The following is a 12,640-nucleotide window of genomic DNA, read 5'->3' as shown; positions in this document are numbered from 1 at the left end:
GGGCCGGGGGGACGCGCTGCCCCCGCCCGGCCGCTGGCCTCGCCCGGCCGCCCCGGCGCCCCCCGCGGGCTGCAGCGGGGGCCACGGTGCCGGGCGCGCCCGTGCCAGCAGCCATGGGGTTAACGGGAGGCAGCGAGCGAGAGAGACAGAGACAGAGAGAGAGAAAGAGGGGCTGGACCAGTCCTCGGCAGCTGTTTATTTCAAGGCATCTCTCGCTCCCTCTCCCTCAGCCAAGGCTCAGCCTCAGCAAACCTTCCTCCTCCTCCTCCTCTTCCTCCTTCTCCTCCTCCTCCTCTCCTTCCTTCGTCCTGGCCATGAGAGGCACGGGCAGCAGCAGCTGTGCTCCCCCAGCCCCCTGCTCCGCCGCCCCGGCTGCGCCCCACTCGTCTCCCCGCAAGGTAAGTTCATCCTCTCGGCCCGGGCTTGGGGGACAGAGTGGGGACGGGGCTGCAGGGGCGGGGGCGAGGGGGCTGCACGCCCGTCTCCAAGTCATCTCTCCCCGTCTCCTTCCCTGTGTCCTTTCTCCCCCTTTTTCTTTTCCCTTTCTCCATCTAGGTTCTCTGTCTCCTTCTAGCCGGCTGTCTCCTTCCTTCCCCCTCCTTTTCTTCCTCTTGTAGTCGGGAGCAGGGGATGCCTGAGGGGCCGGGAGGGAGGGGGCACAGCCGAGGTATCGCTGCCTCTTGCCCTCCAGCTCCGGGCTCCATCACAGACCTGTTGTGCTGGAGCACTGGAGCCTGCGCTGAGGAAGGCGACTTCAGCCAAATTGGCGCAGCTGGAGAAAGGAAATAGAGGGGTCAATCCCACCTCCTGCCTGGCCAAGGGTGCACCATGCAAGAGAGAGCAATTCAGATGTGGAGACTCAGCACTTGAAGCACTTGGATGCCCGGGAACAGTAGGAAACTGGGAGGCAGAAGATTGTCAGACTCATGACATGTATTGCAGGCAGGCACTAGATGGCAGGGGACCGGCATCCTAGAGTGCTGCTTGGAATGGGGCCACACTCACAGTTCCCAAATGCAGGGAGACTTAAGCTCAGAGGACCATTGATGGGTTTCACACGCCCATTCCCTTGCTATGAAAATGTCCGAATGCAGCATCACCCTTCCAGCCCTGCATTCCGCCCCAGCCTAGGATTGCCATACCCAGCCCGTAAGCGCTCACCCTGGTAGCCTGGCACGGGAATTCCCATCGGCAAGTCACTGAACGCTGCAGGACCTGCACTGACTCAGGGCGAGCAGTTGTCAGCCCCTCCGCGATCCTGCTGGATCCTCCTGGGTGCTGCCACAACCCTCTCAGCCTCAGATATCAGGTAGACCAGCCTGACGTGAGCCACTGCATTCCAACTGCCAGCCCCCAAATTCAGCCAGCTCTGGGAGGTGCTGCCCCCAGCCCCACGCACAGCGGGAACTCTTTCCCCGGATGGGCTTGGCATCTCCACCCCAGGGTTACCAGCACTGAAATTCACGGTCCCAGCTGCCAAAACTCCTCCGAGTGCAGCAGAATTGTCTCCCTGGGTCGTCTGCTCTGGGATTCCTCCCTTTCCCTGTCCCCACCCAGCCAACTACAGCAGGGCATATACATAACTCCTTTTTACCGACACCGGGGTTCATGCTTCCTGCTGCCAAACCCGTAATGACTGCATCTCTGCCTCTCGGACCATGAACTCCAGGGTGTTCATGGCCACTGAGAAAAACACAGGTGTGGTGTGCCCAGGGCATCATGCAGTGTGGGGGGGTCTCACTGCCAGTGCCTGAACTCGCTCTGCTCGGTGCTTGGAGATAGCTGCTAGGTTCCGTGGTCCCAGATCACAGACTCGTATCAGTAGCTGTCACCATAGCCCTTAATGCTGGCTGGGAGTTTAAAAAATGACAGCCAACCTAGCATTCCTTCTCTGTAAGGAGGGCTGGTCCTCCTCAGGTTTGTTTTGATTTTTTCATCACTATTTTGAGTGGAATTGTTGCAGTGGGGGAGCTGGGTGAAGCAAGGATTTGCATGAAGCTCTCGGTGCTGCGGGGTTGCTAATGGCGAGCGTTATTTCAGCCAGCAGTAAGTTTCATAATCTTGGCCCAGCTCTTGTGAATGTTCCATTTTTCAGGGTCATGAGCCTCTTTACCCTTCTTCCATCCCTTCCCCCTCTCCCCAAACTGGTTGGTAATTTCATTGTTCCAGTGGAATATATCCGTCATGTGAGGTCATCGCTGCATAAGGAGAGGTGATTGATTGCTTAGGTCACTGGGGCCTGTCCCATGCTGGGCTTTGAATGCTGGTTTGGAGACCTTGAACTGGACTCTGTGCTCAAAGGCGAGGCGATGTGGGTGCAGAGGGGCACATTGATGCATTCCCGGCAGCTCGAGTCGCCGAGCAAACAGACTGCTGCATTCTGAACTAGCTGGAGCGCTCTGAGAGCAGGCAGCTTCATTCCTAGAGGCACAGTATCACAGCAGTCAAGCTCTAGATGTTACAAAAATACAGATAGATCATCATCTGCCAGATGAGCCAGACAGAATCGGGTGCAACTCTTTTCCCATCCCCGGATGGAAGGAGACTCTACCCGCTCCTCACTAACACGGCTTGTGTGCGCTTGGCTTCATCCAACTGCTCTCCAGTCAAAGCTGATCTCGGCTAGGCATCGAGAAAGCTGTGAGATTCTCAGATTTTAAGGCCAGAGGGACCATTTTGATCATCGAGACTGACCTACAGCAGAGCACAGGCCAGAGAATTTCACCGATTTAATTTCCTGCGCCAAGCCCATAACTTCTGATTGAACTGTAGCATCTCTTTTAGGAATACAGCCAGGCAAAGGCTGCAGGCAGTAGGGAACACACCACCTGCCTAGGTGAATTGTGCTGGTGTGTGACCCTCTTTATTAATAGTATTGTTCCTCATTTGAATTTGTCAAACTTCAGCATTTTGTAGCAGAAGGTGACAGATTGCATCGGATGTGAGGGAGCTACAGCAAGCACACGGCTGGCGCCTTGGTTTTTTTATTCCTGTGATGCCTTTTTTATTTGGATAGGATTTATCCATGGCATTAAGGTATACAAGAATCCTGAAAATGGAGAAGGAGCTATTGTCAGCGAATCCTAGGGCTTTCCTGGGGCACAGCAGTATCTGAACTCCAGAGCTCAGGGTGTCACATTCAGGCTTTAGTCGGAGCTCCCTGCTCTGAGCAGGAGTGCAGCAGGCTTTGCTCCTAGCCATTAGGTAGGGTGTAAATTCCCAGCCCTCCTCATTGAACTGCTATATATGCTTTGGGGTATGGCTACTGAGATCTGATCTCTCATGTCCCAGTAGCGGCAGGTCCATGCCGCGGGAGACTTACAAAGAAGGAGGAAGCACAGATGGGTGTGGGGAACAGCAGCAGGATTCCTGCTTCCATCCTGCAAATGCAATGAGAGCAGCTCCTAACAGATTAGCCCCAGTCTGGACTGGTGGTGGGGTCCATATGCAGTAGCAAAGAACAGTGTAGTTCTTACTCACTGCTTTCAAGCACCAAGATTCACAAACTGAGCTCAATGAAGTGCCCTGGGGAAATAGCTTTGTCATTCACACTCTGTCATCTGTGCATCACAGGGATCAGAACGCTGAGATGAAGGCTCTGTACCTAGAGTGAAAGTATACAGGTTCCTGTTCAGGCTCTGGGAGTAGCCCTGTCCACTTTTATTGCCATTAGACCTGGGAAACATATATGAAAGCAAGAGCCTTGCTATGAGGTACTGGTGCAGAAATCCAGTCTCTCTTCTCTGGCACACAAAGACTTCTTGAATGGTATAAGGTGGGATTTATACTCCCAGGTAGTAGGAGCATTGGCATCCCCTCCTCTGCTCTGAGGGTCTACCAGTTTATTCAGGATCCACACTGGGAGCTGCATCCAGAGCCGAACAAAGGATATGTGTTACTCTTGCCCTCCAATGCAGCAGGGTCTGTGCCCAGGACACAATCCCACTGCCAGTGGCTGACCGCAGAGTGCCCCAGACGTGCTTTGTCTGCTAATTTAGGCATAATAATCTGTCTAATAATCCACGGGGACATCTATGCTCCATTTCAAACATAAACGCTCCAAGCTCGGTGGAATCCAGCCTGTGCTGGCTGGTATTTTCACCTGAAACCTTCCTTTCCTCCCACACCTTCCATGCCATAGGAGACACCTCTGTTCTGCTCCCAGCTCTTCCACAATCAGTCCTGGGTGTGCCAGTGCAGGACACACTCTCAGTCTTTGGCCAGGATCTGATTAACAAACCAGAATGTGTTGATGGAGACCAACCGACTTTGCATCATTCCTGCACCCATCTGGAGCCACCTTTGGGGTGGGGGCACCGGGAGTCACCAGCTCTTCACTGCGGGCAGCAGAACCCATACACAGCTTGCACCCCATGGATGGGCTGTCAGCTCCTCAGCATCATGTGCCCCTGAGGTGGTCAGTGCTGGGGCTCACCCCCCCTCAGCTCATTCCAGATGTTACCTGCTCCATAGGGCTGAAATTTAGAAAGCCATCCAGGATTTGGCTCTGTAAGGTTTCTTATTCCCAGGTTTTCAACCCTGGAACTCCATAGACTGGGGTGTCGGTGCTGGATCTCACAATCTCAGCTGAGAAGAACACCAGTGTCTCCAGTATGAGACCTCCCAACAAGCGAGGAGAGCGCACTGACCCCAGCATTCCTACACCCAGGCACGTTTCTGAGGGTAGAGCCATTGCTCTTAGGAGGAGTGCTAGAGGTTACACATGCAGCCCTACTGCAGCACACTTCCCTGTGGGACTGGCACTGAGGTCTACCTGCACTTGGAGAAGGTCTCTCCTGCTGGGATGGCGCTGTCCAGCCCCACATCTCCTGCTTCCCAATGCAAAACAGCCCCCAGCCCCCGAAGACTTGAGCTGTGACTCAGAGTGCCGTGCCACACGCAGAGCAGGCTCTTCATCCCAGGGAACTACTGTCCTGTGGTGAGTCCAAGGCATGGCCCCAGGCACTCCAGGCCACCTTGAAACCCCTCCTGCAACTTGCAACTTGTGTGCCCTCTAGCCTGGGGATTCACATGAGGAGGTCCTCCCTGCTTGGAATTCCCTCCCTTTCAAGGTCCAAAATAAATTGTGTCATGGATTTGTGTTGCCAGACATGATCTTCCACGGCATCATGATCATAATCCAGATGGCCAATATCTCACCAGTATCTGGGCTTCAGAAGAAACTTGCTCCATTCTGCTGCCTCTCTGCAGAGCTGCATTTTAATACTGAGTCCCCTCCAAGGCTTAGAGGTTCAGGAGCAAGTACAAAGAAATGCTGAGAATAGCTCCTCTTTTCTCCTCATCTTCGTCTCAGGATCCCTCCAGAGACTGATCTTGCCCCAGAGGGAGGGGCAGGGCACATTAGCCAACAATTCTTTTTTTTTTTTCTGTGAACTTTGTTTAAATATTTAACAGAAGGAAACTAAAAATATCCCCAGTTAATGCAGCAGGAGCTAGACAGCTACTTACTCTTGGGTGCCCTTCCTCCTGGCCCCTCTTCTCAGGTGTACATCACAGCAAGCACCGGGCTCTTCCCTCAGGAAGAGGAAGCCTCCCACCCAGGAGGGGCTGCAGTTTTAGGTCAGGGCATGGGGTGAGCAGGGGTGGATGGCAGTAATCCCTTGGAAGCCGGGAGGTACAGCAGAGCTGGCTCAGAGCTGGAGGGGCAGGGTTGGCCTCTGCATTGACTCCCTCGGCCAAGCATCGCTGTTTCTCCATCCCGGCAGCCACAGGAGGGCATGACCGTGGGTTGTCGGCATTCATGCTTTCGCCTTCACGATGAAGGAGCAGGCTGAACACCTCGCATGGGGTTTTTTTTGTCCTGTGTGTGCGTGCGGTTGCGGAGAGGATCCGGGGTCAGGCTCGTAAGAGCTCAGCGGGGAAGGGCCGGCACCGCACTGTGCCCAGCCAAAGGAAGGGGCAGGCAGCATGAAGGGCGGCTGTGCTGCCAGCGGGCTGATGCTGGAGGGTGCTGTGCGTCCGGGGCAGAAATCCGGCTGAGGGGACCCGACCTCACTCCGTGTTTTTGCTGCTCGGCCATGGGAGGTGGGAGAGAAAAGGGAGGAACAGGGGAGAAAGGGAGGGATGGGACAGTGCAGAGGACATTAAGACAAGGAGTGTGGAAAGGTAATTTCATGTTAGCTAAGAGGAAAGTAAATACTAAATATTTGATAGGCATATTTTTTCTCTTAAATTCTTTAGTGAGGCTGGACTTTTCTCGCTGATTCACTCTTTCTCAGTCGTCTTGGTTTATCACTCTCGTGCTTCCCCTCTCGCTCCCTCGCTCTGGCACACAATGAAGAGGCTCTTTTTTAATAAATGGATTACACGCTCCACACTATAAATAAACACAGGAATTAAGATTCCAACTTGTTCCAGTGATAAGCAAACAAAGATGCTGGATCCCCCTCTTGGCCCTCAGACAGGAGAGTCCCTGGGGAAGCTGCGCATGTGCCTGGGCATGTGTGCTCCAGAGATCACTCCTTGCTTTTGTGAGCGTATGCTAATGCATGTGTTTCTGTGTGGAGCTGGCATCTGCGGGGACACAATGCACCTCCGTGCATGGGGGCATGGGAGCAGGAGAGGGTGCACGTGTGTGTGCATGGGCTCCCCTTATCCTGCCTGCCGGGGCGGGAGCTCACCCGAGGTGGCACACACTGCCTGCAAGGAGAGAGCCGTCACCGCTGTGTGAGGGGACACTGACACCCCTCCCTTTTGGTTCCCAGTGAAGAAGATGAGACAAGATCCTGAATGAGCAAAGACACTGTTGCATCTGAGATGGAGCCCAGTGCCTGGTAGGTTCACAGCTTCCCACAGTGGCAGGTGAGGCGGGAAGAAAACAGGAGTGTGGGTGGTGGGCTGCTCCCGGCTGCTTGGCCTTTCACCAAGAGGAACGTTTCAGATCAGGCTCTCTTCTTCTTCCCCCCACCCCGCAGCAGGATGCCTCCACTCCTCTCCTGCATCCACTCCCTGCAGCTGTGGCATCTCCTCCTCGTCGTCCTGGCTGTCCCTCCTCCTGGCATATGGTCTCTTCGTTCTCGGGGCCCAGCAGCCCCTCGGCCTCTTTGCACCCGCCGGAGCCCCTCGGCCCCACGCTCCATTTGCATCTGGGAAAGGACCTCGCAGCCGGAGCGGGATTCCCGCTCGGATTCCCGCTCGGATTCCCACTCGGCCCTGCCTCGCCAGCGTGCCCTGCCCGCGCGGGGAGCAGAGCTGCGGCACGTGGTGCGGCTGAGGCGCCAGGCCGCGGGCGCCCGGCCCGCCACCCCCTCTGGGTTCGAGGACGGCATGCCCTCCTCCCAGTACCCCTGGGCCATCGTGTGGGGTCCCACGGTGTCGGATGAGGATGGAGGGGACACAAACTCAGCCAACCCAGGCTTCCCACCGCTGGGATACACCTTTGTCTCGCCACACGGGATGGCGACGGCGCAGCCAAACTCCCACTCGCTCCTGCACAACGCGGGGCTCAACCTGCGCGAGACCCCAGCCACCCTGCGGCCCTTCTTGTTCGGGCCCAGGGGGGAAGGTAAATCTGCCCTTTGCTTCTGTCACCCCCTGTCCCCTGCAGGAGCAGCTCCTTCTGCAAAACTCATCAGGAACCTCCCCTTGCCCTGCTGCTCTCTGGGGACTGGAGGGAGTGACCACCACAACCCTCACTCCTCTGTCTCACAGGTGTGGACCCCCAGCTGTACGTCACCATCACCATCTCCATAATCATTGTCCTGGTTGCCACTGGAATCATAGTCAAGTTCTGGTGAGTGGGGTTTGGGCCAATGGAGGCTATCACTGGGCTGGTGTCTACAGGAGGACCAGGGGCTTTGGACCCATTTGTCCCAGGGGTGCGGGTCTGGTGCTGCAGTCCCTTGCAAGGTTTGGCACTTGGCCACGCTGGGCTCTAATGCCGAGCATAGTGGGGTCCATCCCACAAACCTCTCTGTCATCAAGGGCTGGGGCTTATCTCTTTACCTCACCCCTTGCTCTCTCTGAAGCTGGGACCGTAATCAGAAACGCCGGCGTCACTCGGGGCAGCAGAGCAGTGGGAGGCAGCAGGACAGCCAGCAGCCCCTCACAGACCTCTCCCCCACCACCGTCAGCATCCTGGGGCCCTACGGAGACCCCCTGGCCCCTGCACCTGAGGCAGAGGAGTCCAGGCAGGGCCAGGAGGGTGCAGAGAAACTGGGTGGCCATGGGAAGAATGCAGCCTTCCAGCTCAACCGGTGAGTGTCCAGTGAGCTGGGGCAGGAGGGGCTGGCAGGGGACAGGGCGATGGGCACACTGAGGCAGGGCAAAGGTGATGTTGGTTAGCGGGGGTGGTGGGTTGGGGCAGCGTAAGCGCTAATTAATTTCCAATTCCCTCTTTCCCCCAGAATCCCACTGGTGAACCTGTGAAGCTCCCGGGAGAGGCTGAGCTGGCGTCCCCACCCTCCTGTCACAGCTGGCGAGCGTGGACTCTTGCCACCTCTGCTACCCCAGGAAAAAACAACCTCCTTGTGCCACGGCCCACTACCACCACCATTATTAACTAACCCCACCGGGATGTGCCTGGGCGAATGGACGACCTGGGCCTCCTTAGTCTCCTGCTGGGGGAAGCTGGGGACCCGCCCTGCCCATGCAGGACAGGGTGACGAGAGAGCAGAATGGTGGGAGGGAAGACAGCTGCTGGTGGTGTGAAATCTTGACCTTCCCAGCCCCTCTCCTAGCATATGTGCACAGACACGCTTGGATCTCCGCGACTCTCTCACCAGTGCATGCCTGACACCGGGGGTAGGCAAGGTGGAAAGGCGTACCCCTGTCCCCGTGGGCCCTCACCCTCCGTGTGTCCCTTCCCATGTCGTGTGCTTTGCAGTGAACGTCTGGAGTTCAGTGGCTGCAGGATTGCCTGCCAGGTGACTCGGAAGGTGGCAACTTTGTCTGTTCCTGAGACCTTGGCCCTCCCGAGAGTCCCAAGGGTGGGTGAAGCTTGGGCAGAAGAGGCTCACAGAGCACCTGGGCCCTCTCAACAGCCCATTTCCTTGAAGGAAACATCATATTCCCCCTAGATGGAAGATACTCACATCTTTCCAGTTTCTTTCTGCCTAACACTCCTTTGGGTTTTTTTCTCTTCAGCTTGTATCTTTCTTCCTCTCTCCGTACAGAGTTTTTTCCCCTCAGTTCCCACCCCCATGCCACTTCTCTTGCCAGTTAAAGTTGGAAAAGATTCCTTTAGCTTTCCAAATGTTTTGATCTGTTGAAAGCCTCCTTGCTGTCCCTCTTCACCGCTTCAGCCTCCTTCAGCAAGGTTTTTCTGAATAGCACCAGTCTATGATGATGCTTTCCAGAAAATCTGAGGTGAAGCCCTCTGCTCACCATGTTATTTAACAAGTGTCCTGTACACAGCTAAAGCATAGCATGCAGACATAGCTGGGCACGAGGAGCTTGAGTTTTGCTGGGCTGAGGAAGAGAATTGCTTTCAGACATTCCTGGCAGAGGCAACAAGGCAGCAGACAGGACTCTGCACCTGGGATGACCAAGAGCAGTTTAGAGTTGGCCTTGGGAGCATTGCAAGTGTTGCCATGTACTGCTGGGAGGTCTCCTGGAGTGCAAGGTGACTGGAAACCCACAAGGCAGTGCTCACCAAGGGCACGAGAGAGGGTGTATCTGGGCTCCCAAGTGAAGCTTCATTCAGTTCCCCAGCTGGTTAGAAATGGAAAGCAATGGCACAGGTATCTGTCCAAACTGGTTGCTCCTTTGGGGCTGTGGTGGTCTGTGGGGCTGGCAGCCACACTGTCACTTATTTGTGTGAGCAAGATCCATGCATCTCCACCTCTTCCTAGGCATGGACCCATGAGTGTCACTTTGAGGAAGCGTGAGATGGCAAATTTCACCTTAATGACAATAGTTGCTCTTAGCTTTTATGGACACTTTAAAATTAATTAAAACCCCACACTGACAGCCACTGAGGTGAAAAGATGCACATTTAGGTAAGGTTGCCCCTACAGCATACAAACACCTTCAGCTGCTGGACTGATGTGGCCAGAGGCAGGAAAATCACCCACAATTTGAAGGCCCTCAAGCACCATACAAGGTCTCTGACAAAAGTCATCTTGGAGAGAGGGAAGTGGCCTTTCATTCTTTATCTCTGCATTAAAAGGCTGTTCTTTATAGGACAAAGCACAGGGAATTTCACAAGAGGCCTGGTTCTGCCCATTTACCCAGCTGAACTGTTAGGTGTTCTCGGGTCCCAATTGACTCACTGTGAAGGGCATTTAAACGAGAGTGTAGATTACAATAAGCTTCCCAAAAACAGTAGAGATTTGGAGAAAATGACAGGTCAAATAAAATTACTGGCTTATTAAAAGCACAGAGTGGCTGAAAGATGTAGGTGGAAAAGGACTCTGGAGATCTCTAGTCTAAGCATAGTTTGAGTCTGTGCCTACAGCAGGGGATATTAGTGCTTTACCATAGATCGATCTGCTACTGAGCCTGTTCTTATTTAGGATCCATGCAAGGCTTTGGGGGACATTTAAGCTGCAGATGGACAGGGAAGGAGCAGGTGGCAGTTCCTGCTCCCTGCCCCATTCATTGCTGCCCCTGTTACCCCTCTCTCCAGCACATCCCTGCTGGGGAAGGACATCTGCAGGAGGCTACACTGCTGATTGCTGGCAATTTACAATACCTTGAACTGGTTGAAGTAATCTTCCAGACCAGATTAATTAGATTATTCTTTGATCAACAGCATTTGTTGAAACAAGGCCAGAGTTTGGACTCTTCCACTTCAAGGGCTGTCCTTGGATTTTCCACATGCTGCATGGAGAGAAGGTTTGTAAGGAAGTAGCAGGGGACCACAGGAGGCATAGTGAAAACATTTTCCAACACTTGATGTGGGGAAGCCCCGTGTTCTTCTGGCCAGGCTTTTGTAAATTCTGCAAACAAATCAGATTTTGGTAGTTTGGGGGTTTTTCCTCCCCCTTTTACATGTCTCTGGTTTTGGTAAAAGTGTCTCCAGGGGGTGACATGGATTTCATGGATACTGTGGTAAGGGGAAAGCTGGTGAACCTGTGTAGAGAAAACTCTTACAACAACAGAAGCTTGGGTATGATAAACATCTTTTCTAAGAACAATTTTCCTAGCCAAATACGTTTTTATGGCAGTCATTCAATGTCTCAAACAAAACAGGTTAGATACAGGGAAACAACTTCATTGTCCTGCCCAAACATTCATTGCTGTGCTTTGTCCCTGGAACAAAACACAGAACACATGTGGACACACATGCTTCTTTCAGTCAATAAATAATCTCACTGGATCTGTTTGCTCCATGACTGGAGCCTTATAAACCATCTTCCCCTACACAGACTGGAGCCAGAGCATGCCTGAGGTCTCTACCCTGGCCCAGGGTAATATTTTGTAGGATGTGCACATGGATGGGTTGACAGCACTGAGTACCAAGCCAGGGCAGAGGGCAGCACCTTCTTAGTCACAGCCCATCAGGTTTCCCTGTCTTCTAGACGAATGGAGGAGAAAGACTTTTATTTTTTTTTTCCATTAGAAAATTTTGCAGAGACAAAAGTGTGCAGGGAAACCAACTGGAAGTATTCGTAGTCTTGGGCTAATTCTGCCCAATATTTCTATGCTATTAAAAGGGAACAGCCAGGTGGGCTGAGTGAGATGAAGTAACTGTGTCTCCTGGAGAGCCCTGGTTTTTTAACACAAGTGTGGTCTCTCTGTGAGCGCAGTGGAAGGGAGGGAAGTTCCTGCTTCGAAACAGGAACTGGAGTCTCCTTCTCTTTACCCAAGAGAGTGGTATGACCACAAGGCCAAATCCTGCCTGGGCTTTCCCATCTGGTTGGTAGCAACTGGTAGGCAGGGAGCAGACCTCTGGTGTGTGCTTCTACACCTCTCCTCCAGTCCAGTTTCCAGGGACTCACATCCAGCCAAGCATCCCAAAATTTCAGAGAGGGCTATCTACCTCTTCCTCAATGGCACCCAAGTGCCCTTGCAAATCTGGTCCCTTCATTTCCCACTCTATTTCCCGATGAAGAAAAATGCTTGGAAAGGAGTGGTTTGTTCATTCCCTGCAAGTTCTCAAACAGGACCACCTTGAGACTGTTCTGAATTAAACTGTGGTTTTGTTTTTTCATTCTGACAAACCACAACTCTGGCACAGCCTTAGAGCTGAGACCTGCAGCACAAAAGTCCTGGATCAAACTCCAGCTCCCCAGCTGCATCCCTGCTACTGTCCCACTGTAGTCCTGGCCCTACCCTGGCAGGACCATAGAGAGAGGTCCCCTTCCTTCACCAACTGCTGGCTCTCTACTCCTCTTTTCCTGTTGTTTTCCCTCTCCCACTGTTTTCCCTCTTCCCACTCCTGTCCTGTACCATGGTCTCCCTCCTGGTTCTCTCTCCCCTCCTACTGTTTCGCTCTCCCTATTCCTCTCTTGTTCTCCCTTTGCCACTCGGTCTCGTTCTGCCACGGCTTCCATCCTCCCCTCTGGCCTCCCTCCTGCTCCCCTGCTCAGTCTCGCCCTTCCCCCTCCCCTGCCCTTGTGCGCTGTGATATATATTTTTGTAGGATTTCTCTTCTCCTTGTGGTGAAATATTCAAATCTTGTGGGATGTTAGTTTCAACATTTTTAAATAAAACTTTACAAAATATTGAAAGCAGA

General features: G+C 53.6%; 1 protein-coding gene across 4 annotated transcripts; it reads left to right on the top strand.

The window, feature by feature from the left end:
* The first annotated feature begins 50 nt into the window (after positions 1-50).
* On the top strand, positions 51-12,640 carry LOC121666135 (PILR alpha associated neural protein). Of its 4 annotated transcripts, none has more exons than XM_042031296.1 (6): positions 51-398; positions 6,726-6,794; positions 6,939-7,525; positions 7,672-7,753; positions 7,989-8,216; positions 8,367-12,640. In XM_042031296.1, exons 2-6 carry the CDS (start codon positions 6,751-6,753, stop codon positions 8,386-8,388), a joined length of 963 nt encoding a protein of 320 aa, XP_041887230.1. In that variant the 5' UTR covers positions 51-398; positions 6,726-6,750; the 3' UTR covers positions 8,389-12,640. The 4 variants fall into 4 exon arrangements, with proteins under 4 accessions (XP_041887230.1, XP_041887232.1, XP_041887229.1 ...); XM_042031298.1 differs by having other exon boundaries at positions 6,726-6,822; XM_042031295.1 differs by having other exon boundaries at positions 52-398; positions 6,936-7,525.

Source organism: Corvus kubaryi, unplaced genomic scaffold (assembly GCF_017639235.1).
Source record: "Corvus kubaryi isolate FWS band 111438036 unplaced genomic scaffold, C.kubaryi_AGA036_p1.0 37341, whole genome shotgun sequence".
Lineage (NCBI taxonomy): Eukaryota > Metazoa > Chordata > Aves > Passeriformes > Corvidae > Corvus > Corvus kubaryi.
Note: the sequence above shows the minus strand (reverse complement) of the source record. Positions and strands in the feature narration are given on the sequence as shown.